Source organism: Sander lucioperca, chromosome 13, assembly GCF_008315115.2.
Source record: "Sander lucioperca isolate FBNREF2018 chromosome 13, SLUC_FBN_1.2, whole genome shotgun sequence".
NCBI lineage: Eukaryota > Metazoa > Chordata > Actinopteri > Perciformes > Percidae > Sander > Sander lucioperca.
In genome coordinates this window covers 11,411,368-11,434,902 of record NC_050185.1, presented here as the reverse complement: position 1 = coordinate 11,434,902, position 23,535 = coordinate 11,411,368, and the positions used below count along the sequence as shown (strand labels likewise).

Genomic DNA, 23,535 nt, shown 5'->3' with positions numbered 1-23,535 from the left:
ACAAACACACATTTTAAAACATGAATGTTAATTTGTCAGAACATTAAATCTGAGATTACTAGCTGTGTGGAGTCAAACAGTTCAAGTCTTCTTCATCACATGTTTTCACAGAGATCCACAGTCTCGCCTTGTCAGTTGCTGCCTATTTCAGATGGGCTCATTCATTGGTTGCACTGAGTGAAGCCCTATGACTGGCTCCTCCCTAGCCAAGTAATTAATGCCCCTGCTTTTACTTTTTTCCCGCTCCTCTGCTGCAAAATACCATTGTTAAGTCCCTCCTCACGAGTACACGTGGTCTGGCTTGAGTGTGGTATTAAATGTCTGTTCACCTCCCCCCACAGCAGAGACAGCAAACCCAGTGATAGATAGATAGAGCAATCAGTGGGTTTCCTATGATTATCACTATCAGAGGTGATAATCAGAGGAACACCCTATATGTGCTACATCATTCCACCTGTGTTCTACGTCTCAGACTTTAGACTTCCATAATCCGATGTAATTTCTAAATAATTCGCTTTTAGAAATCCAAAGTGGTATGTTATAGAATATGAATCAAATTTTGTAACGTATAGGACACAGAAATTTGATTTGGTTGTTGTTGTCCTAAATAGATTCATTTTGTTTGCCCCCACTACATTTTGTAGAACTACATATGTCTCTGTTATATCTAGAATTAGATTAGCATGAATTGTTCCTTTTGCAGTCTCAGCTAGGATAAGCTTGGTTATTCCTTGTTATTCATTGACAAACAGGGATTTGGTATGGCATTGCTCTCTGTACAGCCACCAAAAGCAGATTATGGGAAAAACACAGTCTGCTCTGGAATTAATCGATCCAGAGGTTTAGTCTAGGTTGCAATAAAGATAAATATAAAGTGGGGGACACGTGTATTTACATTGAGAGTGTCCTGAGATGTGTCATGTTGTACTATCATGTTTTCAGAAATGTGTGTCAGAACTGTTGTAATGTGTGATGGTTGTGGTGGTGCTCCTAATTGTGTGTGTGTGTGTGTGTGAATGAGTTGTTGAGAGAGAAAGAAAGAGAGTGAGGGGCGAGGGAGGACTGAGGGTGGCGGTAGGAGGAGAGGGAGCAAGTGTTTACTCGAACTGTCTAGGAATATAGCGCATGTATAGAAGATGAATCTGGAAGGAGGGAGGTTACTTATGGACAAGCTGCGTTGGCTCTGCATTATCAGTCAGTGGCTGCATACTCGGCTGATCTCTGGACCCTCAGATTGAGCAACACTGCAAGAGACAGAAACAAAGGCAGGGTAGAGGAAAGACCTGAATCAAAGAAAGCAAAACGAAAACAAAAAAAGAGTAACAACAGGCTGGGTTGTAACAGTGTGACGAGGGGAAAAGAAAAACTGTTGTACAATAGAGTTAAACATTGATCAAGGCTCTGTGAGGTATAACGGTTGAGAGAACTTTTTATTGAAGGTTTTGGGGAGGAGTATGAAAGATTTGAGAGGACGGAGGGGGTCAGAGGCAGTGGTCCAGCAGGGAGTAATTGTGGTGACAGCCAGTGCAAGGGGACAAGGACTCATGTGAGACACAGAGGAATTAAAATATAGGGACACGGAGAAGGAACAGAGAGGGACTGGCAGACCCCAAAACTGGACGTCAGTATGGGTGTGAAGAGCAAGGCTGCTGCTGCTATCTTAGTCCTGCTGCTATTCCTCGGCTCACTGTGGCTTCGTGAGTATTTGTGTGTGTGTGTGTGTGGCTTCCATGTTCTGCTAATCTATACAATCCCTCCCTTGTTTGAAATACATACGGTCCAGATCAGGAATGTGTCACATGCGGTGGCTGAAGAATCAAGCATGGTGGTGGTCACACCACTTTTTGCTCACTCTTTATGCTCACAAATCATTTTAACAACATCACAGAAATATGTCTATGTGTGATTTGACATGTTATTGGAGTGTGAGATGACCCAGTGACAGTATTTATTTTTATATGAGCTATTTTCAGCCACATCAGATAAATATAGACTTTTTATACATGATGTTTTTGTAGACAAAGATTCTTGGGAAATAATGACATTTAAAGATATATGATGCAAAAACATCACCAAATTATTTGTATATTATGGTAGGAATCTTTTCTATTTGAATAACTGTGCAAATATATTTAACTGCATCTTAGTTTGTCTTAAAATTATAGTATGACAATATAAAGTAAAGCATATCAGAAAAAGAAAAAAGCATCCTTTTTTAGAAAACAATGGTTCCTTCTCATTTCAATCCAAATGTCAACAAAAATGCTATAAATATTTACTTTTATGGAGAAAGAAATCTGGTAAGCAGTGTAACAATGTTAAAGTTGTGATCAAATGTGATTTTTTTTTTCCTCTAGCTTGGATTAAATTCAAAGATTTGAGGGACGTGAGTGAGATTCCAGAGTGCAAACTGAGAGAAAAGTTTGGTTGAAAGCATAAACTGCCAGCTCTGCATCCTCATAGTAACTCTGTTAGGAAACTTAAATTTAGACACAGCTCTTTTTGTTTGTAGTGACATTTTTGGTAACATCTACAGTAGGTCACTGTCAAGTTACAATTACATCTTTTTTTTGGACAGGCTCTGTGTTTAATTTTAACTGAGAAAGTGAGACTAACTAGCCAAGCTGACAGGAAGTCAGTAGTTCAGGTGAGTCGTTCAGGGTTAGTTTGGAGGCTGATCTTTTGAGGCATTTCTGTTAATGACTCATGTAGAGGAGCACAATCTATACTGGCAGCTTTTGTGGCATTTGGTTGTAAGGTGCTCGGCCCTTAATGTTTGTGGTCTGGAGACCTGCAGGGCCCTCTGAGAGAATGACAGGAGCCCGAGGTCCCAAATAAATCTGAGGAATAGTTTGACTTCAGTAAGCTGACTTCACTCAGGAATATACCACAGTTGAATTGAACAAGGCATGCTGGAAAATGACAAATTTGTCACAAGTTAATGGCCCTGATTTGAATGTGAAAATATACTGTATGCCAGTGTAAAAGGGCTTTCATGTCATAGTCATTTTCATAACTGCAATGTATTTATTGCTTTATAGTATCGCTATAGCATAATAATGGTGTGAGTGTATGGATCTTGTGGCGCAATAGAGGCATGTAGAGAATTAGTTAGGATCCAAAATTGATCCCAGCAACTTGTGCACATGATGTGTGCTGAGGAAGTCAGTGTTTGAGACGGTCAATTAAAATCACAGGGTTTGCTTTGTCACATGAGCTCAAAAAGGAGTAGAACTCCACATCACAACCTGCGTCAAAAGAAAGTTATTTGCTGCCTTGTCTTTCAATCTGTCAATCTGCTTGTTTTTGTGCTATAGCCTATAGTATGATCTAAAACTTAAAACTGGAATTAATCAAGAATGTAAAAAAATAGTCAGCCCTTTTATAATCAGTTTGTCATGTTAACAGCATAACAGATCTGTCACATGACAGTGATGCTTGTTAATGAGCCATTTTAAAACTATATGCTCTCATCTAATTTAAAGTGACTATAATCAATATTTTTATATTGATAGCAAATGAAAATGTGAATACAATGTGGCAATATAAAAGGACTCACCCATAGTGATGAACCTACAGAGAATTAGCACCTAAATCTGCAGCTACCCTTTACTGAGGTTTTTAGAGAATTTTAGCTCACTGTTTAACTGCTCGGCCGCAAGTTAAATGTTTCAGTTTACTCTTACTGCTCCAATAACGGGGTTTCAGTCGTAGCAGGCAGCTGTTTTCTGTGAAGAAGCTCTAAAAACCCACTGTACTGCAGACAGACACAGTTAGCGACTAGCTTGTGAACACTTAGAAGCTAAAGAGCCAGATATTTTCAGCAGGAGTTGGTAGAGACCAAAAACAGAGCTAAAAGAGTAAATATTTGACTTACATTCAACAAATGGCCAGAAACATGACTACAAATGAATGATAATGTTGCTCTGTAACTTCTGGATGTGTAAATAAGCAACTGTTTGCTAACATGTTTGCTAAAAAGGTAAGGATATGTCAACATTGTGTTCACAACTTGTTTCTGCTGCCCCCAAGTGGCCCAAAAAAAGAAAAAAATGATTGCAGGTTTAATGTGCAGAAATGTTAAAGGACAATTCCGGCGCAAAACGAACCTAGGAGTTAATAAGATGTGTACCCACTCATAGATTATAAAGACAGTCACGTTCTCGTATACAGGCGGCCGCCATTTTGGGAGCTACTGTCTTTCTAAACTATCTTTTTAATAAACTGTCTGTACACTTACAATCTTCTCAATGCTTCGGTTAACATTTAGGGACCCTCATTACTGCTACCGTTGAAGTGTGGTGATATTTTGAGCCTTTTTAGTGGTATAATAAGCGATTTGTTTTTACTTTCCCTGTGCCCCAAATACTAGCGTTGTAAGTTAATCAGCGGTCCGCGCTAGCTTCTTTCAAGCTACAAACCTATTCAATTAGCATGAAAACGTGTCCCAGAGAGCGATCGAGTGGGTGCACATCTGTTATTAATCTCTAGGTTCGTTTTGCGCCGGAATTGTCCTTTAAGTCCCATTGACTGATACAATTCATATGGAAATGCAAACCTATAAATGTTTTATTTTGATGTGTTAAATGCATCCTACAGCTCACAATGTCCATGTGTTTGTTGCAGTATTATCAGAAAAAAATAAGTCTCTGTTTAATTGGGAAAGTCATTGCAAACAAACACTTACTGTGGGATTTTCTCTTACATCTCTTTAATGTCTCACTGCAGAGGGGGGTTTGGATTACCACTGGGATTCTTGTTTAAAAGGTTATAATCAAGTGAATACGGTAAGAGCACGTGCAGAATATAAAGCAGTTCCTCACTTATTACATTTCCTCCATACAGTTCATTTTGTGAAGCAGATGGCTAATTTGAATGTGCTGAATTACATCCGCTTTCTCTAATTCTTTGTCTCCTGTCAATCGCCCCCACACTCACACACCTCCCATCCCCCACTGTCAGCTTCACCAGTTGTACAACAGCAGTGGGGTCGATGGGGCTGAGGGCCCACAGCTCTTGGAGTGCCCTGGTCAGACCTTCCAGGTGTCACTGCTGCTCTCCCACCTGCTGGCTGCACCGGCCTACACCTCTGACGTGCTGCTGCAGCCGTATCTGTCCAGCTGGGATGAGCTTGTCAGGTAAAACCATCAGATAAAGCAGGAGACGTGGATTAATTTACAGCCACTTAAGAATGAAGTTATTTATGGTTTATGACATTATCTGGACTCTGTAAGATGATTCATCCTGTTCTGTGGTACTCCTCCAGATTTATGGAAGCTCTGGGCCCGATGGTGGGACTGATATCTAAAGAGATAGAAAGCAAGACCTCTATAATCCGCCAACTGGCCCTGTTGGCAGAAGGGAACCCTGAAGCAGAGCTGGGCCCAGATATACACTCAATAAACAGTGTGAACGTAGAACCTGGGACAAAGAATAATAAGGAGGCCTCACAGCACACTGGTGGTTACCACTCTGTACGCTCCATGATCTGGGTAGAGCTGAACCAAGGACTGGTGGACTTCCACCACCAGACGGACTCTGGATGCCGGACTCTGCTGCGTCTGCATCGTGCTCTGCTTTGGCTAAAGCTCTTCCTGGAGAAGCTGGCTGAGACACCGGTGGCCGGCCGGCTGAGGAGCCCTTCAGAGCTGTGTCGCGAGGCCTACAAGAGCACCCTGGCCAACCACCACAGCTGGTTCGTCCGAAGGGCCGCCGAGCTGGCTTTCATTGCAATGCCAGAGCGGGGTTTCTTTTTCAAGCTGGTGTGTGTGCAGAGCCAGGAGGAGCTGAGCACAGCGCTCAACAGAGTGGTTCAGGCCATTGGAGAAGTTTATGATAGGACTCAGAAAGCCCTGGAAGAAAATGGCATGCTGGACTTGCCATAGAAAAGGGGGCTATCAGACTTGACCATATTTCCACTGTCCTTATGATCTCCTGGGCATCACACATAAACTGATAGCCACACATGTGGCATAACCTTCTCAAGGTAACATGAATGGACTTTTTCAGCTACAATTTACATGTGCCATATTTTCCTCCCCTACCAAAGCTGCGTCAACAATCACCCGATACCAAAAGTCTGCTTTTGGTCTATAGACATTCCTTATCAAATTTTATGAGATCATGTTGATATAATTATTTAAGCAGGTGCAGACAATAACATGAACACTAAAGCAACCCATTGCAACAACTCTGCAGCATTTGTTAAGCTTATAATGTTCTTGACACACATGGGGAGATGATTTTGTAATGGATTGCATCAGATTGTACAGTCCATGTTGTTGTGCCTACACTTCGCCCATATGTGATTTTTTTTTTTTTTTTTTTTTACGTTCAAAATTCGGGGTCAGTCCTAGGTTTCCACAGCCCAATGGTCCCATAGCCCTATGTTCCCACAGCCCAATGATCCCACATTTCTAAGATTTTTCTTAAGATTAGGCTCTGTGTTAGGGTTAGGGTTAGGGTTACATTCCATCTGTAGTCCATTGCTACTGGATAATAGGTTGGGTGTAATTGGCTACCAAATCGGGAGAAAGGGGGATAAAATCTGATACAAATTTATGAAAAAGGAAATGTGGGAACATAGGGCCTAATTTTGGAAAGTAATCTTAGAAATGTGGGAACATAGGGCTGTGGGAACATAGGGCCTAATTTTCAGTGAAAAGAAATTCTTAGAAATGTGGGAACATAGAGCACACGCCCCAAAATTCTATTGAAAATGGCTACTGTCTTAATTGTAGTAAATGTTTGGTGATTTAGTATGCTACCTCAAAACTGGCTAGTTCTAGATGCCTTATAGCCCTTAAATCTGGGACCAATCCATCCTGATTAAAGAGGTATTACACTATAAATAAACATGCTCTGAACAAAGAACAATAAGTTGCTTCACAGCAACAGTGGTGTGAGGTTGGAGAATTAATTTCTCTATTTTATGTTGTAATTTTTTTGTATCATGTTCAGAATGATTAAAGAGAGAATCCAGTTACCTATTTTCTGATGTAGTCTGGTACAGTAATGTGATAACGTTGACGTTTAAATGTGACTGAACTGTGTAATGTTATCCACCATCTAGCAGAGGTTCCAGTGCTCTGCTGCAGACTAATCTTCACTTTCCTAACATCATGGTGGATATAATCTGCTCTGTGTGACACTCTTGCCTGGACACATTTGAACCCAAATACACAGGCTTTTGAATCCAAATACAAAGGCTTTTCCCCTCCATAAAATCTATTTGTTTGTAAGAAAACATTAAATGTTGTTGCTTAAATATTAGAAAAACAATCCTAATCTGAAAATTATCAAAGTGTTTTGCAAATTATTCAAGACTATAATATATAGAATGTGTGTGTGTAACAGTAAGAATACAATGTGTAAGTATCAGTCACCAGCAGTTCTCTTGATCGGACTATTTTAAAACCACAAATACCTCTAATGCCACGTAATCTCTCCCTTTTTCCTGGACTGTGCTCTCTCTTTCTGAGGAGGAGACAGCGGAGAAAGGAGAGATAAGGATAGAGCCTGAAGCCACGGAATGAACAGGAGACAGACGCTGGTTGAAGGTCAGTGAGCGGAAGTACACTTCGGCTGTGATCTTGTCAAGCAGTTGGCGGCAGACTATGGTAAAGCAACTCCCAAAGGGGGGGAAAAAAAGCTACCTAAAACTAATTTCTAAAAAACTAAATTCACACATTTCCGAGCTTGGTTGAACAAATATCACTTGAATCCAACCAAGACTTAAATCTGTGACCTTTGACATGTGATATGTGTAGGAGGATGACATGTTGAAGGTGGTATTTCCGCTACGCATTCACTTCCTCTTGATACTCTTGCAAAATGAAAGTCCACAGAGTCTCACTAGTTCACACATAAGAACATACAGTAACCTCTACTCTTTTTTACCTTTCTCTTGTTACCGTGTACCAGTATGTGCGCACAGGTTAACTCTGGTGTCCATTGGTGCTATAGGCTGTGAGGATTATGGTGAATGAGATTACTTTAGATTACATCCACCTGACCAAGTTTGACACTGGCTGGCTTCTTTTTCTGACCCTTACAAATGCCGTAACACATTTGACTACATTTTGGTTGATAATAAGCCATGATAAAAGGATCCACATTGACATTATGGCCATTCCACTTTAATCTTAGTGTCTGAGGCAGAGACAAAAATTAAGTGTGAGTCTGAGTTCCCTTAAATGACATTTATTTATTTCTCTATCTTGGTTTGCAGTAAACATGAGCAAAAATATACATACAGTAAGAGCAAAAAATAAAGAATAGAATTATCATCCTTTTGGGGAAAGATTATCTCAACAATTTTCATGGATTTCTTTATTGAACTATCCTTACACCACAGTATTAGGCAATAGTATGATTTAAGACGAGGGGGTTCGGTGGGGAAAATGAGGTTTGTTAAGTTATTCCTTATACGAAACATAAAAAGTAGAGTCTCTCTGACATTTGCATTGGACCGTTTTGTAATTTTGTTCTGAAAAGTTGCTAAAGGTTTTGCACTTCAAAGTTCTCTAAAAGCTCTCTGTGACATATCTGCTATTAATTTACTTTGAATGTCCGAATTCTGAAACAATAAACCCCAGTGGTCAGAAGCTTTCATTGCAATCTTTGAGTTCAATTTTAGAAAGTAAAAAGGACTCAAACAATGACAAAAATATTTCTAAATAAAAAATTAAAACCTTTCCAACCATGCTGTTGACATTTTGCCATTTGTTGAAATAAATGCTTCAAAACCTAACAGGTAGCTCCCATGACATGATACAATCCAAGCTTATAAATTCTCTTCTCTTTACAACAAAATAGCAATAAAATACTTTTTTATAAATAAGACAACACTTTTTTTTTTTTTAAATATAATTCCATCATGATAATGCACACTGGCAAAATTGCCTGAATGCAATATCTGTACGTTCATTTCTATTTCTTCCTTGCTTTTGATGATACATTGATTTTGTGTTACAGCCTTTTTTTAAATACAGCATACAGCTACACAAAAAAATATATTGCTTTTTGAGGATATCTCCAAATTCTCACAGAAAAAATCATATAAGTGGACATAAAAGGAAATAACATTCTGTGACACTGGGGAACAACACTGTCTGTCCACCAGGAGGCACTGTTATGTTGTAGAGAAAAAACATTCCTTTTGTGCGTATTATTAATATCATATAAGAGTAGTAGGCCTTGTAACACAGGATGTTTAGCCCTACACTTGGATCCTACAGTATCTCTGCTGAGGATGTGTCAGTGCAGCACAAATAAATCAAATTTAAACAGCCATAAAGATCTTTGGTTGAAGAACTAATCTTCACATGCACATGAGTAAAACAAGAATGTCCAATTAGGTGATGAAGCAAAGACATTTTATTTGCCGTGTTGTGATTTAAAAAGGTTTGGTCAATTTAAAGAATGATTGGGGTAAAATAAGATTGAATGCATTGGAAAAAAATTACCCTTGCTTTATTTATTTTGAAGACAGTGATTCAGGCGTTTGACACAAGGAGGAGGAGCGACAAAGTAGGGTAAAGAAGTTGAGCGTGCCTGCTGTGGATTAGCTGACCAGATTAAGAGATTACAGAGAAATTAAATACGCGTTGCAGGAATGCCAGAGGAGAAATACATTTGAACTACTCAGTAGATGGTCACAAAAAGCAACAAAAAAAAGAGATGACTGACTTGGAGCACATCCTTCATTATGAATAACCCTTCAGAAATAGACCAAGTAATCACATTAGAGCTAATTGCCTTTCTTTGTCAAGTATGGATCAGATAGAGGTCCTATTGAGCCCACTGTGAGATATTGGCGAAAGAAACACATTGCTCTGAGAGAAATTAAGTGGTGGAGTCGAGCCAGACCTTAATGTGAGTGAACAGATGCTTGTGTTCCACATTTGCTGCGATGACACGACAGGATCACATTCGCATCGATACAATTCTGCAACCATGCCAAAGCAGTGTGCCTGAGTTTAAAATTGTGACTCTACAGATATCTCCAGCCAACATTTACAGGCTTTCTTACAATTGTGTGTGTCTTTACTGCACAATGAATGCACATTAAGTAAACAGCACCAAACTCAGGCCTACTCTATGCTTTTTCAACAGGTTTGTTGTTCAAACTGGTTGTCTAGTTATCATGATGCCATTGCCTTCAGACTTATTCATACAACAGTGGAGAATTCTACATGAAAACAACAAATTTAATGAGAAAAATATTCTTTTCTATGGGGGTCAAGGAAGCAAATCTCCAGTTTTGTTCATTTCCTACAGGACAAAAAAACTACCAACTCACATTATTCAAGACTCTAGTCACCATTCAAAGAATATGTAAACTATACATTTGTATATCCTGGATGAATATTTAAAAGGATGATAATGGATATGAATGAAAGAAAGGGAACAAACTGCATCCTCCAAAACTGTACATTAATGCATTCAAAGCACACTTCCAGTGTAAATCAATACAAAATATGATAATGGCATCTATTTCTGATTTATATGAAATAGATGCAATACACACAAAAAAAACTCCAAATATTCATGTTTAAATTAATTAAAAATTGAAACGCAAGAAAATGGCTCTTGGTTTAAGCTTTAAAAATAATAAACAGTGACGGGGAGTGTAACGTCATCGTACAGCAGGAGGATCATTTTTGCTGTTTTTCATTTGAAATTCAGATGGTTGGTTGGGAACCTGGGAGCAAAAGTTCTGTTTATCCACTAGCTGGGAGTTTTGGTTTTTGTCAAACTAAGGTGATAAATTTGACACCAGTGTTGTTGATATGAACACTCTTTGTAGCCTAAATATGAAGCATATCTGTTTCATAAGCTGCTCTCAGGTCAAACAACCAGTGTGAATATCAAATGATCCAAAATAATTATCATTTAATGGAAGTCTTTTCATCAGCAGAATGGACATAGGCATTCATAATGTATGCCACTTAATGAATATTGCACATTGCATGCAACTTCCCGACCTACCGAATGAAATGGGACCTGTGAACACACACACACACACACACACACACACACACACACACACACACACACACACACACACACACACACACACACACACACACACACACACACACACACACACACACACACACACACACACACACACACACACCTCTACTGTAACTTCTATTTTTTGGAGATGCCTATCTTACAGTATGTCGTTATCGAAACACACACTTGCTGTGTGTAAGGTTTAGTAGATTACAGTGTGGCCCCTCCTGGTGGTTAGTGGTTTAACTTAACCTTCACACTTAGCAGAGAGGTGGAGTGGGACACAGGGGCCTCCTGCCCTCATAGCACACTAAAGACAATACACACATGCAAAATGGCTTCATCTCTGCATCCATCCATCAAGATATATGCGAGTCTGTTGGATTATTCTTTTAAGTGCAACAAAATAGACGTACTGATATAAGGTTATGATACTGTGTAAATACTGTAGATATACACATTTTGTATTGTAATTTGTGTATATTCATATATAGAGGGATACTCTATAAGGAGGCAGCAGGAGGGGAGCAGCAATAAAGTGTTAATGTTGCTGATCCTTGCAAACTTTGAAAACACATGTTCACATTCTTTACATCCCCTAGTTTGTCATGCAGTATAAATAGACGTCACCTCAAACTAATTTACAGAAAATAATTTGTCCCAAAGCTCACAGACAGAAATAATGACAGGATTACCACCCTTTTATTCTTGTCCCATATCATCAGACGACTGGACAAACAATTTCCCCCAAAATCTGGGGGTTGTAAACAAATCCTGCAAAGGGTGTGAATACTGAGATTTTGTTTCTGTGTATGTGCAATGTTGCAGAGAATGAAGAAAGTAGTTTTCAGGAGAGGAAAAGGGTCAACCTAGTTGATAGTGTTGATCCTCAGCTTGAAAGACACTCTTCCGGAAAACTTGTCTCTGTCACTTCCAATGGGAATGTTGTTGGCGTTAATCCTGCACTCGATGTTGACATCTTGATTGGCAGTAATATTAAGGAACTTGACGGCAACCAAAGGCTGAGAGTAGTTCACCTGCAAAAACAGATCCAAGGACATCTTTAAACATAGGAAGTGATGTATTCTGTCTGATACATCTTTAATAAACTGTCTGGAGATACATGATAGCTGCTTGGTTATTAGCAGATTTCAGACACAATCTTACCTGAGCTTTCTTTCCATAGTAAGGGTAGTACATAAGGTTGAAAGTGCCATTTGGAGGGAAGTACAGCAACTCTCCAATTTTGTCAGAGTCTTCTTTCTAAGGGGTTGAAACAACGTCATGAGTTACAGCTACTTCATATCACATCACTTCATATATGTAGTAGAGGAGGAGTGAGCCTCATGAATCTCTTAAATCTAACTTCCCAACATGCTCACTATCTACTTCGTCTATTTAATGCAAAACACATAATCTTGATATACATAGATCTACAATCTACACTACTTCTAAGCATGTTTCAACATAATCTAAAGTCTAAAAACACAGGTTCCGTCCTGTTCTTACCCACTGATCTTTGCCAACTTTGTATTTCTGAGAGTGAGCAAATTAATGAAACACAATTGGAACAAAAGAAAAAAAGAGAAGGAACATACACAGGTGGTGTTAAGTGACAAAATGGCATGCAATGATAGTTGAAACAATACAAGCACAGACATTAAAGGGAATAGAGACGAGCGACAGGTGGCATATTGAAGATGAGTGAGGCACGATAGCTAAGGTTGGGCTGAAATCCACATTGTTATGTTAAGCCTTTCACTGTGAAAGACAGAAAGGGATTACCTTTGCCCCACAGGTGACAAACGGAGCTTGTCCATCCTTACTTGGCAGCATCCCAATCACCTGGTGAGACAGAAAGACAGCACATCTCCAACATCATTCCCATTTCATTCTTATTTAAACACAGAGGAATAGAAAGTCATGTTTAAAATTTCTTTAAGATATGCCAGAAATAAAAGGCAAATGAATAACAAATGACTAAAAATGTTAGCTTAATACTTTGTTTCTTATTTTTTACTGGGATAATCTTTCTAATTCCTTATCTCAGTCCCTCCATGTCTCCTAGCAACACCATCTCTTTCCCTTCCCTCTTTCTCTTTCATACCCGATTCAGCTTGATGATGATGCATGGCTTGCCATCCTGGTATCCATAGTAACGGTCATTGATTCCAGAGCATAGGTCCAGAATGGTACGGTTGAACTGACAGGAGCGCTTGGGGTTGTTCTTGACATCGCCGCTGTCCTCCTGCAGGAAGTACTGGTCTGGGACGCACTCGTTATTTTTCTCGGCCTGGACGGAGTTGTTGTAGGCTGCAGGGGGAGAGAGCAGGGGGTGGGTGGGGTTTGTTTTGTTTATAAGGGCTTATGACTCAACTAAAACCCTGGTGCAAGGCAATCTCCCACCCACTGACTGTAGAGGAATTATCTCTTATTAGGTAAAAAAAACAAAACAAGTAATTCTTCCTAGATCGTTGGATTATCCCCAGCAGTAAGCTTTTTGAGTCACTGTACAAGAGGCCGAGGGCCAGACTTACGTGCCAGGAACTTGTCCAGGGCTTGAGCGTACATGTCCCAGCTCTCAGTGTTCTCGACGTTATAGACAATCTCGTAGGTCTCATCTGTTTTGGGTCTAATCACCATGCCTGTTTGTGACAGAGAGACAGCAGGCGGTTAACGACACTGCGCCACCGCCTGTGACCTGTGTTCTCGCAGATTGTATCATTAGTGACTGCACCTGGTGTGGAGAGCCTGTCTTGCCAGGTTGGTTTGTGGTCGTCCAAGGTCTGCAGCATGACATACATAGTGAGTGTAAACAAGCCGGCCAGGAAGATGTAGAAAACTAAATAGAAGAGAAGAATAAGACCTGCAGACAAAGAGAGAAAAAAAGAGAATACCAACTGTATTAGTTAGTTGTAGTTTATTTTGAACATAATTATATATATATATATATATATATATATATATATATATATATATATATATATATATATATATATATATATATATATATATATATATATTTTCGATATTTGATCTACGAGTATTATCGTAGATCAAATTATTCACTTCAATAGACCTTATATCTTTTGGACATTGGATACATAGATCCTACTGAAAAACATAAGACATAAATGTGTCTACCAAATCTTGTGTTCATATTCTAAATGAATATCTACCTAAACCTATTTGGCTAGTTAGCTACAGCTAACAGCTACCTGTCCTTGCGAAATTCAAGTAGTCACGGTTGTTTTTCCTGAAATTGTTAGCTAATATTATGATTTCATAAATGTTGCTTTAAACTTACTATACTTACTTAATATATTTTTATTGTGATTCACCCACTAATATATTAACATACAATATTTATGGTCTATATTAGTATCTGCAGCCTTGAGACAGTCTTCACTTCAATCAAACTCCAATCAGTTCCATTTTTAAACATGTGAATTGGCCTTTGTAGTAACTAGCATACAGTATATTGTATAAGAACAAAATGGCAATCTACTGAAACATTAATTAATTGAGAATACAATTACACTAAGCGTTATACATTTTGTCATTTCCACACACTAACACCACTGTCAAAAACACCCCCTTCCCTTATGATCAGATTTGATCAAACAATTCTATGATGTAGAAAATTAACATGTCTAAACGTAATATAATATTGCGTGTGTATACGTGTTGCTTGCTTGAAAGAGGCATGAGTTACCTAAGGACCCAGCCTTCCCTGTTTTTTATTATGCAATGACATTTTCACAAATATTTTCTTTTGCAAGGATTCCTGTATCCACACTTCACAATGCACTTGTTGTGCTGGTGTTCGTGCATTACAATGAAATGTTTTTGATTTATGCGTGACGGCTATATTAGACTAACATCTGCAACTTTAGGTAAGTGCATTTCATAATTACTGTAATGCACATTTTTAAGTATGAATAATCTTCCATTTGAGTAGATAATGGAATCAGTTAATTTTAATGAAATGTTTTGTCGGTGTGGTCACTTTCTGATCAAACTAGTTCACAGGAGGCCAGTTAATCCTCATTAAACTAGAGGCGCTTCATTCCATCTGCTCTCTCTTCTCACTCACACATAAACAACCGTCCTTTAGGTACTTAAAATATCATTAACTCCATAACATGGTCTAAAATTAAGTTACTTTTACCAATAATTGCTTTTTTTCTTGTGTCCATTAAACCAAGATTGAAAGGCTGGTCTCTGATCAATTTCATTATAGAGGTTCCCTGTCCACAGAGGGGGAGGAATGATGACAGAGGGGGATATAGGAGAAGGGAGAACAAGGACCCCCTGGAGACCAGGCCACAGGGTCAGGAGATTACAGGCCATAATAGACTAGATCTATTTCATTAACAGTGTAAGAAGACCATAGTGATAATGTTACATCAGACAGACAGTAGGGCTGTAACTAATGATTGTTTTTTTTCTATCAATGCATTTTTCTTTCTGATTAATGGTTGTCAGAAAATAATGACATCACAATTTCACAGACCTCAAGGTGACATCTTCTGATTGCTTGTTCTGTCCAATCAACAGTCTAAAACCAAAAGATATTACATTTGCATGCCATTTGAGGAGCTGGAGCTTTTGCTTGATGAAAGAATTAATCAAAAGGTGCTGCTTACTAATGTTCTAATGATTAATTAATCGATTAGCTGACTTGTTTCAAACACTGTCTAAAACATTCAAATTAATAAAATAATAATCTGTAACATTATACCACTCTGTTACTGCTGTATTTTATTCAATGCACAGATGTTAGATGAAGACCCAGTGATATGTTGTATCCTACTAGGAATGATCAAATACGTTTGAAGCAGCTGTTTGCTCCCACCTCAGGCATTCCTGTCAACATAGAGAGCAGGAAAACATAAATAGCATTTTCTGTGACACATCCCTTGTTTTAAGCATCAACACCTGAGGCCCGCGTTGTGTAGCAACTGAGTACCCTGACCCTAGTGCCTCTGCTGGATGGCCCCCAGCGTGGAGCTTACGCGCTCTGTCAGCAGGCGCTGCATCTGCCTCCCCACACAGCCAGGCTTACAGGAATCCATAACAAATGACAAGGGGAAGCTGCTCCACTGGGGGGCAATTACAGAGGGGTATCTTGATGATTTAGAGCTTGCGTGTGTGTTTTTTTCATCCAAATGTTCCTTGAATCATTGAAATCCGAGGTCAAATGAATGAATGGCTGAGCAAGATGGCTGTGAGCATCCCGTCTGTCGCACAAAAAAAGCCCCAAGCTGAGTCATTAAAAATATACAGTCAATCCTCCAGGCCCTGGACCAAGCCAGAGGTACTACAGCAAGAGAGAGAGGCATCAGAGATAAGATGTGACAAAACAAAGTGTTTAAGTGTTTTGCTCTGTCATCCAGATGGGATGTTGTGCGAACCACAAATATGACACCACCCAGGGGAGACTGGATATGCACATGTGCAGACATCAAGCGTACAGACAGGGTGGCTTTCCCACTGGCAAAAACGGTGTTAGGTTCACAGTCTGCCCTTTCAGTCCACACTGATGATGGACAGTAGAGCATCTCTCTTTCACCCTGGCTTTGTTTGCAGACGGCAGTTGAAAGCAAAGAATAAAAGACCAGGGTGGGATGGTTCAGCATCCTGTTCTTTCTTCAATAATAATGGCAGGAGGTGTCCCTTTTCTTTCAGAATTAATTAGGAGGACATGCTGCTCAATTGCTTTGTGAATTAGTGATCAAACAGATCTCTAAACTCAAAATGAAATGCTCTGGAGAAAGAATAAATAGCTATGTTATGTTAATGTCAAACCATTTGTTATCTTGTATATGGTCTGCAATCTTACACTAAGACCAGCATCATGGTTTTGTTACCTATCGGCCCTTTAAGGCTCTTTTCCTATGTTACAGTAAGAACCTTTTGTTGTTTTTGGAAGTGGGAGGTGCAGAACACTTAATTATTCCTATTTTTAAATAGAGATAGCTGTTTGACCATGTTTGCCTGGTGTCAGCTGGTGGCAATGTCACATCAAAATTGCAGACTGTTCTATTTTATCAAGGCTATTTCCATATCATTACAGCTCTTTACACAAAGCAGAACACACAGGCAAGTGTTCTGTGTTTCATCCTCCCATCCCAAAGAAGCCTTTGATCTGATGCTCTGCACTTACATTATACTGCATAATTATGAGTGAATTACGTGGTGGAAACTGTCTACAAAACATTCAACACACATTGAAATAAGCACCAAACACTGTAGAGTTAAAGTAATTATTTATAGTATTTCAAATTCAAGAACCCAAATGTGATTGGCTGTCTGCCCAAAGTCAAACATCTTTCACAAGAAGCCATGCTCTGTTTATGAGCTGATGTACCCTGAACACATTTAGTGTTCCTCCTCACATGTCCTACACACATGTTGAACATCTGTTTTCACTTAACATAAAGTGGGCCCCTTCAGAGGTATGCCGAAGGACAAGATGAAAAAATTATGAAATAATTAATTTTTTACTTTACTTTCACAGAACAACAAATTTGCCTTTTAAAGAGACAGGCAACTGGGCTAGTGTGTTTTCTTGCCTTTTCCTCCCTGCATGTTGAGATAAGTATAGAAAATGGATGGATCAGTCAAACAAGTGTAAGTAGAGGTACAGTACGTACAATGTATGCATCATTAGGAGAATGAGGAAGTGCAAAGGTGAAATGCCAAGTTAAGCAGACCTACATGTAGTGGCTGACTACAGAAATAGAATAATTAACAAGCCTTAGAGAGCACAGCTTAAAAAGGCCTCCAGACCCTAAAGCACCTGCGACACACTGAGCTGGATTAAGTCGTACACTGCAGGAGGATTCCTGCAAAAGAAGCTATACAGTCAATGATTCCCAACTCTGCATTTATAGTAAAATGCCCATTGATGAAATATTATCAACAGGATACCACTGAAAGTAAAATCACTTTCAGCATGATTCCAACCACAAACACAAAACTTCAGTGCCTTTGAGATCATGTCCCCAGTGTAAAGATCAAAAATAATCTGAATTCCTGAAAGTGATTTACTTTGCTAGATCCTACCCCCTGAATTGATACCTTCCCCATCAGCCACTGAAGTCATTAGATTAGGATTAAATCCCTCACTGATTTACACTCACTGGGAGGGGCCGGGTTGGAGGTGATACAAATAGCATTTGGCCCTGGCTTTACCCAGATTAAAACGCTCCAATGTCATTAGAACGGAGCCATATGCGCCCTATCATTTCATGAATCTTTGAAATAGTTGCTGGCTGGTTGTACGGTAGAAATGAGGACAGTAGGTGGCAAAGCCCTTGTTTTACATAGAGGCTGGGATTGGATCTTCCTTCAAAATCTCTGTGGGGAAAAGCCTGAAAATGAATGACATCATGTTGAATGCTCATTAGATAAAGCTGCAGGCTGTACAACCCATAGGCTATTTCTACTTAATTCAGCAACCGATCTCCCTGGAAAAAGTCTTATCCGCAGCAGAATTCTTAAAGCTAGCTAAGGCTCTCTCATTGCTTCCAAAGAGAGGAGCTGATGATATGCACTTTGCAACAGAATGGAACCTGTTTCATCAGTGCTGCAGTAATTTGGATAATTCAAATGTGAAATAAGACCATATGCCTCCACCCTTATACTGGGCGCATTGCGCAGTGAAAGCAGTGACATAAATTAATTAATAAATAAAGAAATCAAGCAGGAGGATTTTTTTTTTTTTTTTCTTCCACCGGCTTCCACAGAAGCGGTGCCGCATTCAGACTTCAGCTGCAGACTGTAGTGGACAGCGACAGCCATCTCATTACCTGAACACTGAGGGAAAACAATTAAATAACTTCTATCAGGGTGAAATTGATATTATGGTTACACATTTTCATTTCTGAAGGAGTCCTGTCTTGAAGCATCATGTTAAGCTTTATAAAAGGCTTAAGAGACAATGACAGAGACCTGTTACAGAGCCGAGGGACCGTGTTTGCTGCATTGCTGTAGCTGGACAGTACTTACCCCAGCTGCTAGCCGTCCTGCCCAGGAACTCCCTCGTCCTCGGGTTCCATATATATTCCTTCCACCCGCTTTTTTCTCCATCCTTGGCCATTTTGTCATAAAAGTTTGGACCCCAAAGCTCTAACAAACGCGCCCTAATGCAATTAGCGCCGGGTTGAAACAATTAACCAGACAGCAGAAATAGACCTACTGTAGCCTACCACCTATGGCAAGAAGACAGATAATTAAAGGTCTACTTAAGCGCTCAGACGGACAAATGAATGGAAATGAAAGTAAAAACACTACTGGAGTCAATCTGATAACAGAGAGACGGATAGTAATAGTAAGAGGTAGCGGTCCTACACTCCAGCACAGACCTAGTATCTGCCCTCCCCCCCAGCTCTTGTCTGCATGCCGCAGAGTTTTGATGAGTGGTGCAGAAATCTAGTGATACTGCGGTAAAGCACTCCCTCCGCCTCTCTCTACAAGCACTCTTCCCTCTCCATCCCCCCCAGCAGAGCTACTCCCGCCTCCTCTGCCCGCCTGGCCAATCATCTGCACCGCATCCTTCCTCCTCACAGGCCCAACGCATGAAAGACAACCCGTAGAGCAAATCGTGTGTTGGCTTAAAGCATGCGTTTATTGGCTCTGAGGCCCCTATCGTCGTGTCCCCAAAAGAAAATCAACATAGGCTAATATCCCCTGTGATATTCCTGAAGGACTCCAAAGTTTATGTGGTTCTCAGTGATATTCTGGGAATTGCAGACCCATTGTTGTTTAATTATTTATCGTGAAATTAGCATATTATTCAAATGGGGGGGGGGGTCTATGATAACCATACAGGGACGTTATTAAAGATATATAATATAAACTTCCACATGTTGGATTTTATTGTGAGACTAATTGTCTGCATATGTGCCTTTTCAGCATTGGTTGCTAATTGAATAATGCCAGAATAATAACTAATCCTACTGAAGTAACAATTTAAAATTCAAACTATGAAGTTTGGTAAAGGTCTGATAGAGTACCCCGTAATACAATTGTCTGTGTGTGCTATACTGAAGCGGTGACTGTCGTCTTATAATACATCCATGGGTATTACGCATGGAGCATCCTGATGGAGCCACACCAGCAGCAGTGGAGTAAAGGTAGCGCCCTCACATGGACACCGAGGCTGCTGCAACACCTGCTGCAAAAGTGCAGTGGGAACATAATGTCCACTTCCCCACCATCTTCACTGTAAAACAACACGAGGCATAAACACATGCAAAAATCCTGTTTGTTGTGTAAAGTTCATTATATAAAATTTATTTTAATGACAATATCAATGCAAATATAGCACTACAGTGATATCCAAGGTACACCGTATCTTACCATATCAATATAGTATGGCACTCGTATAATGGCCACTGTTTTAGAAGACACACAAAACCAACAGTTTCTGTAAACTATCTTGGAAATGGTACCTAGGGTTCCATATCAGCCTGTGAAAAGGACTAGTAAGGTGATTTACTTTGTATCTGGAATTAAATTGGGCACAATATTTAGTATCACTGGGACATTTTCGGTGTAAGGAATCTCTGCATGCATTGCACTTTCCCATTATCTTCAACCTGATCTGTGCTTGTTTGCAAAGTGGACTTCGTAAGCTTGAAACCCTGGACCCTCAAACACGAGCAGGTGGGAACTAAAACAAAAGGCCAAGCAGTGACTCTCAAACATTTAGATAGGTCTTCTTTTCACTGGGTAAGTGTACTGTACTGTACAGCTTGGTGCTAACTATCATAAAAAGACAACAACCAAGAGACATTCAATTGCCTTAATACTAATACAGAAAGGCTCACTCTTCAAAGTACAAACTTCATTTCATGTGGCTTTCAGAAATAAAGCAAATATGTAACAATAACCACTATATTAATATTGTTTCTCATGGCAACACTATGTAGTTGAATGAACAACACCAGTAGTTCAAGATAGCAGCAAAGTATTCAAAATGTCAAGACAACGAGCTGTTGAAATCTGTACACAAATAAAAATGAATGTAGAAAAAAGGGTATAAATAAAACAATAACACAGCTTAAAGGGAGTCTTGCATACATTTAAATAAACAACTGTTGGACCGCGCCCCTCTTTAGAGGGCTTACTGTTTATTAGTAGAACTAAAAGTAATGCATGGACTGGCTGCAGCAGATAAAGTACTTCATTCTTTTAGAAAAAACAAGTGAACAAAGTTATGTTTATACAGTATATGCTACATAATATGTATTGATTACAAGTATGAAAATGGAAATAATTGCTACATTTTCAATACAGTTGTACATATCTATTTACAGTACATTAGGGTTTAATTTCTCCTAAGCGTATACCATGTTTTGTGCAGATTGTTCCAGCATTCTGTTTGAGGTGATCAATACTCACAGTCTTATCAGTTGCACCATATTGTACAGTCTGTGTTGATGGGTGTCAGTGCTCGTTTTTCTTTGTGGTGGAACAATCACTAATGTGCAACTGTGGATAAGCATGAATGATGAAGTTTTTTGTACCATTGATCTGTGTCATATTTGGCTGGACTGCACAGTATGTGCCATCTGTTGCACCACCCTTTCTAACGATACCCCAAGCGATATATTCATCTTTTTACATGACGTTATCATAGTGAAGATCTGCTGTATGTAAAAGTCTGACATGATCATCTCTACACATTTTCTTTTACAATACTGTATGTCTATCGTGACATGCAGAGAATGACACAGTAAATATGACTTATTCAAGTCTTAGATATGTATGTTAGGCTAGTTGACACAAGTTTTTAATTATGTTGCTCCAGCGTCGGGAGCATATTGCTATAAAATTGCAGAAACGTTGAGAAAGTAAATAGATTTACATTACAAATATGCAAACAGATACAGTAGGTAGCTTTGACTCCTCAGTGATGATTATTTGCATCCACAATGACAATCTATTGTTACCAAGACATCTCATATGCATTCACGATTTCAACAAACGCTTCAATAACTTATCAATGAATCTCGCCTTTTCTCATCCACAGAGTAGTTTCTATGCAAGTTGGACAACTGTGTGGGAGAAAATATATGATTCCTTTAGCCTATGTCTCAAGTAGTCAGGAGAAAATTTGGCAACACCAATCTAAGAAAACATTCCACCTATTATTAAGTTGTTGTCTTCTATTTGTGGCAATAATACTGGCATTTTGTGGCAAAAATCATTGGCAATTAGAACACATCAAGAAGGACATAGTACAGAGCAAGTACAAATCACCCGGGTCAGAGATTAGTTTAGTCTGATTGTAATACTTCCTTTCTTCACCTCTTTTATCAGCCTTTTTTTTGTTTTTTCCCCCAAATGAGTTCAAAGTCTACAATAACCTTCATTACTGTTCTCAGAATAGTTTATCACACAATAAGAGCAACATTCTCTCATTCCTCTGTGCAGTTACTAAACCCATTTGACTCGCCGCTCTTATTAATTGTCCAACCATCTTCAATTCATCTGTGTGTTTAGTTTCTGGCCTGTCTTTCCACCTCAGATAGCTGTGTCCCACACAACGGCCTGTGGCCTCTGGCAGGGTGGCGTGCCAGTCTTACGAGGCTCAGGTGTCCGTCTCCAGCTAGGGAGGATGGGCATGCTGTCCTGCTTGCACAGGCTTTTGTCAGGGCGCCTGTGGGCCTTGATCTCTTTGCACAGGCAGCGTTTACGCTCAATGACTTCCAGCAGCTTGCCGTCTCTCTGGCTTTGCGTTGCGGATAGGGTGGTGCCCCCGCTGACAGGAGGCTGTCCTTGTGCCAGCTGGGCGAGCTGCTGGAACTGCAACTGCAGGTGGTGCTGTTGCTGGAGCTGCTGGAGCTGCTGCTTTAACTGCAGCTGCTGCTGGTGGAGCTGAAGTTGCTGCTGCTGCCGAGACACACTGGGACTGCTGGGACTGCAGGGCACTTGAGGCTGGGCCAGACCATGCAGCTGAACACATTGGGAAAAAGTGAATTTATGTAGCATTTTATGATATTATAGTATTTTAATTTCAAAATAGCCTGCATGATCACTGCAGTGCTGTCTGACAGCACCTTGAATGAAACTGCAGTTCCCGTGGACAGCCACGAGGATGCAGCGCTGCTTCATCTATTACAGGTTGAGGGAGGGTCAACCAGCCGCATGAAGACAGTCTCTGCAGCACACTCACTGCGTCAGCACTTGCTATGCAGTCAGAATCTGGGCAAAATGTGCTGCTGGAAGACTGCAGCTCATCATTCCAAACATAGTACAGTGTGTTCTCTCATCCACTATTCTCTCTCATTTTCTGATTACATATCAGCCCAGTCATATACCTTTGCAGCTCTTATTTTTTTAAGGCTGGCCAGAGCCTTATTCTGCCCAGTGGGCATATCTACCAGCTAAAAATAGATCTGCAGGAGCACTGTCTCTAGCAAAAGGGGAAGTAATAATGAGACCAATATTAATGTTGATTCCCAAATCTACCATGAATGAAGTTAATATAGTCTAAAG

General features: G+C 39.8%; 3 protein-coding genes across 8 annotated transcripts in view; 1 reads left to right on the top strand and 2 right to left on the bottom strand.

The window, feature by feature from the left end:
- The window catches only part of LOC116064925 (neuronal tyrosine-phosphorylated phosphoinositide-3-kinase adapter 1), a 51,805-nt gene that overhangs the window by 437 nt on the left and 27,833 nt on the right, over positions 1 to 23,535 (bottom strand). For 3 of the 5 annotated variants that reach the window (XM_031320310.2, XM_031320311.2, XM_031320308.2), the window contains exons 7-8: positions 22,543 to 22,992; positions 18,167 to 18,173 (exon numbers count right to left, since the gene is read on the bottom strand). In XM_031320310.2, the coding sequence (XP_031176170.1) occupies positions 22,561 to 22,992 (432 nt within the window). In that variant the 3' untranslated portion in view covers positions 18,167 to 18,173; positions 22,543 to 22,560. Of the gene's footprint in view, positions 1 to 18,166; positions 18,174 to 20,295; positions 22,993 to 23,535 lie in introns of those variants that run through there. The other 2 variants (XM_031320312.2, XM_031320309.2) reach the window with 1 other exon arrangement.
- Positions 1,085 to 6,324, top strand: gltpd2 (glycolipid transfer protein domain containing 2). The gene is made up of 4 exons (XM_031320321.2): positions 1,085 to 1,697; positions 4,729 to 4,787; positions 4,963 to 5,138; positions 5,267 to 6,324. Exons 1-4 carry the CDS (start codon positions 1,628 to 1,630, stop codon positions 5,883 to 5,885), a joined length of 924 nt encoding a protein of 307 aa, XP_031176181.1. The 5' UTR covers positions 1,085 to 1,627; the 3' UTR covers positions 5,886 to 6,324.
- On the bottom strand, positions 11,442 to 19,479 carry atp1b2b (ATPase Na+/K+ transporting subunit beta 2b). 2 transcript variants are annotated; one of them, XM_031320322.2, is made up of 8 exons: positions 19,039 to 19,479; positions 13,760 to 13,888; positions 13,560 to 13,667; positions 13,130 to 13,335; positions 12,808 to 12,867; positions 12,532 to 12,558; positions 12,190 to 12,285; positions 11,442 to 12,059 (listed from the first exon to the last, which is right to left on the bottom strand). In XM_031320322.2, the coding sequence occupies exons 1-8, from the start codon at positions 19,127 to 19,129 to the stop codon at positions 11,892 to 11,894; spliced, it is 885 nt and encodes a 294-aa protein (XP_031176182.1). In that variant the 5' UTR covers positions 19,130 to 19,479; the 3' UTR covers positions 11,442 to 11,891. The 2 variants fall into 2 exon arrangements, with proteins under 2 accessions (XP_031176182.1, XP_031176183.1); XM_031320323.2 differs by lacking the exon at positions 12,532 to 12,558.

What these genes read in the sequence shown, in the direction of transcription:
- gltpd2 (XM_031320321.2), top strand. Translation starts at nt 1,628, where the DNA reads ATGGGTGTGAAGAGCAAGGCTGCTGCTGCTATCTTAGTCCTGCTGCTA. An exon ending in GTTATAATCAAGTGAATACG is followed by an intron (nt 4,788 to 4,962) that starts GTAAGAGCACGT and finishes CCCCACTGTCAG; the next exon opens with CTTCACCAGTTGTACAACAG. An exon ending in AGCTGGGATGAGCTTGTCAG is followed by an intron (nt 5,139 to 5,266) that starts GTAAAACCATCA and finishes GTACTCCTCCAG; the next exon opens with ATTTATGGAAGCTCTGGGCC.
- atp1b2b (XM_031320322.2), bottom strand. Translation starts at nt 19,129, where the DNA reads ATGGCCAAGGATGGAGAAAAAAGCGGGTGGAAGGAATATATATGGAAC. An exon ending in AGACAGGCTCTCCACACCAG is followed by an intron (nt 13,668 to 13,759) that starts GTGCAGTCACTA and finishes TGTCACAAACAG; the next exon opens with GCATGGTGATTAGACCCAAA. An exon ending in TTGTCACCTGTGGGGCAAAG is followed by an intron (nt 12,559 to 12,807) that starts GTAATCCCTTTC and finishes GCTCACTCTCAG; the next exon opens with AAATACAAAGTTGGCAAAGA.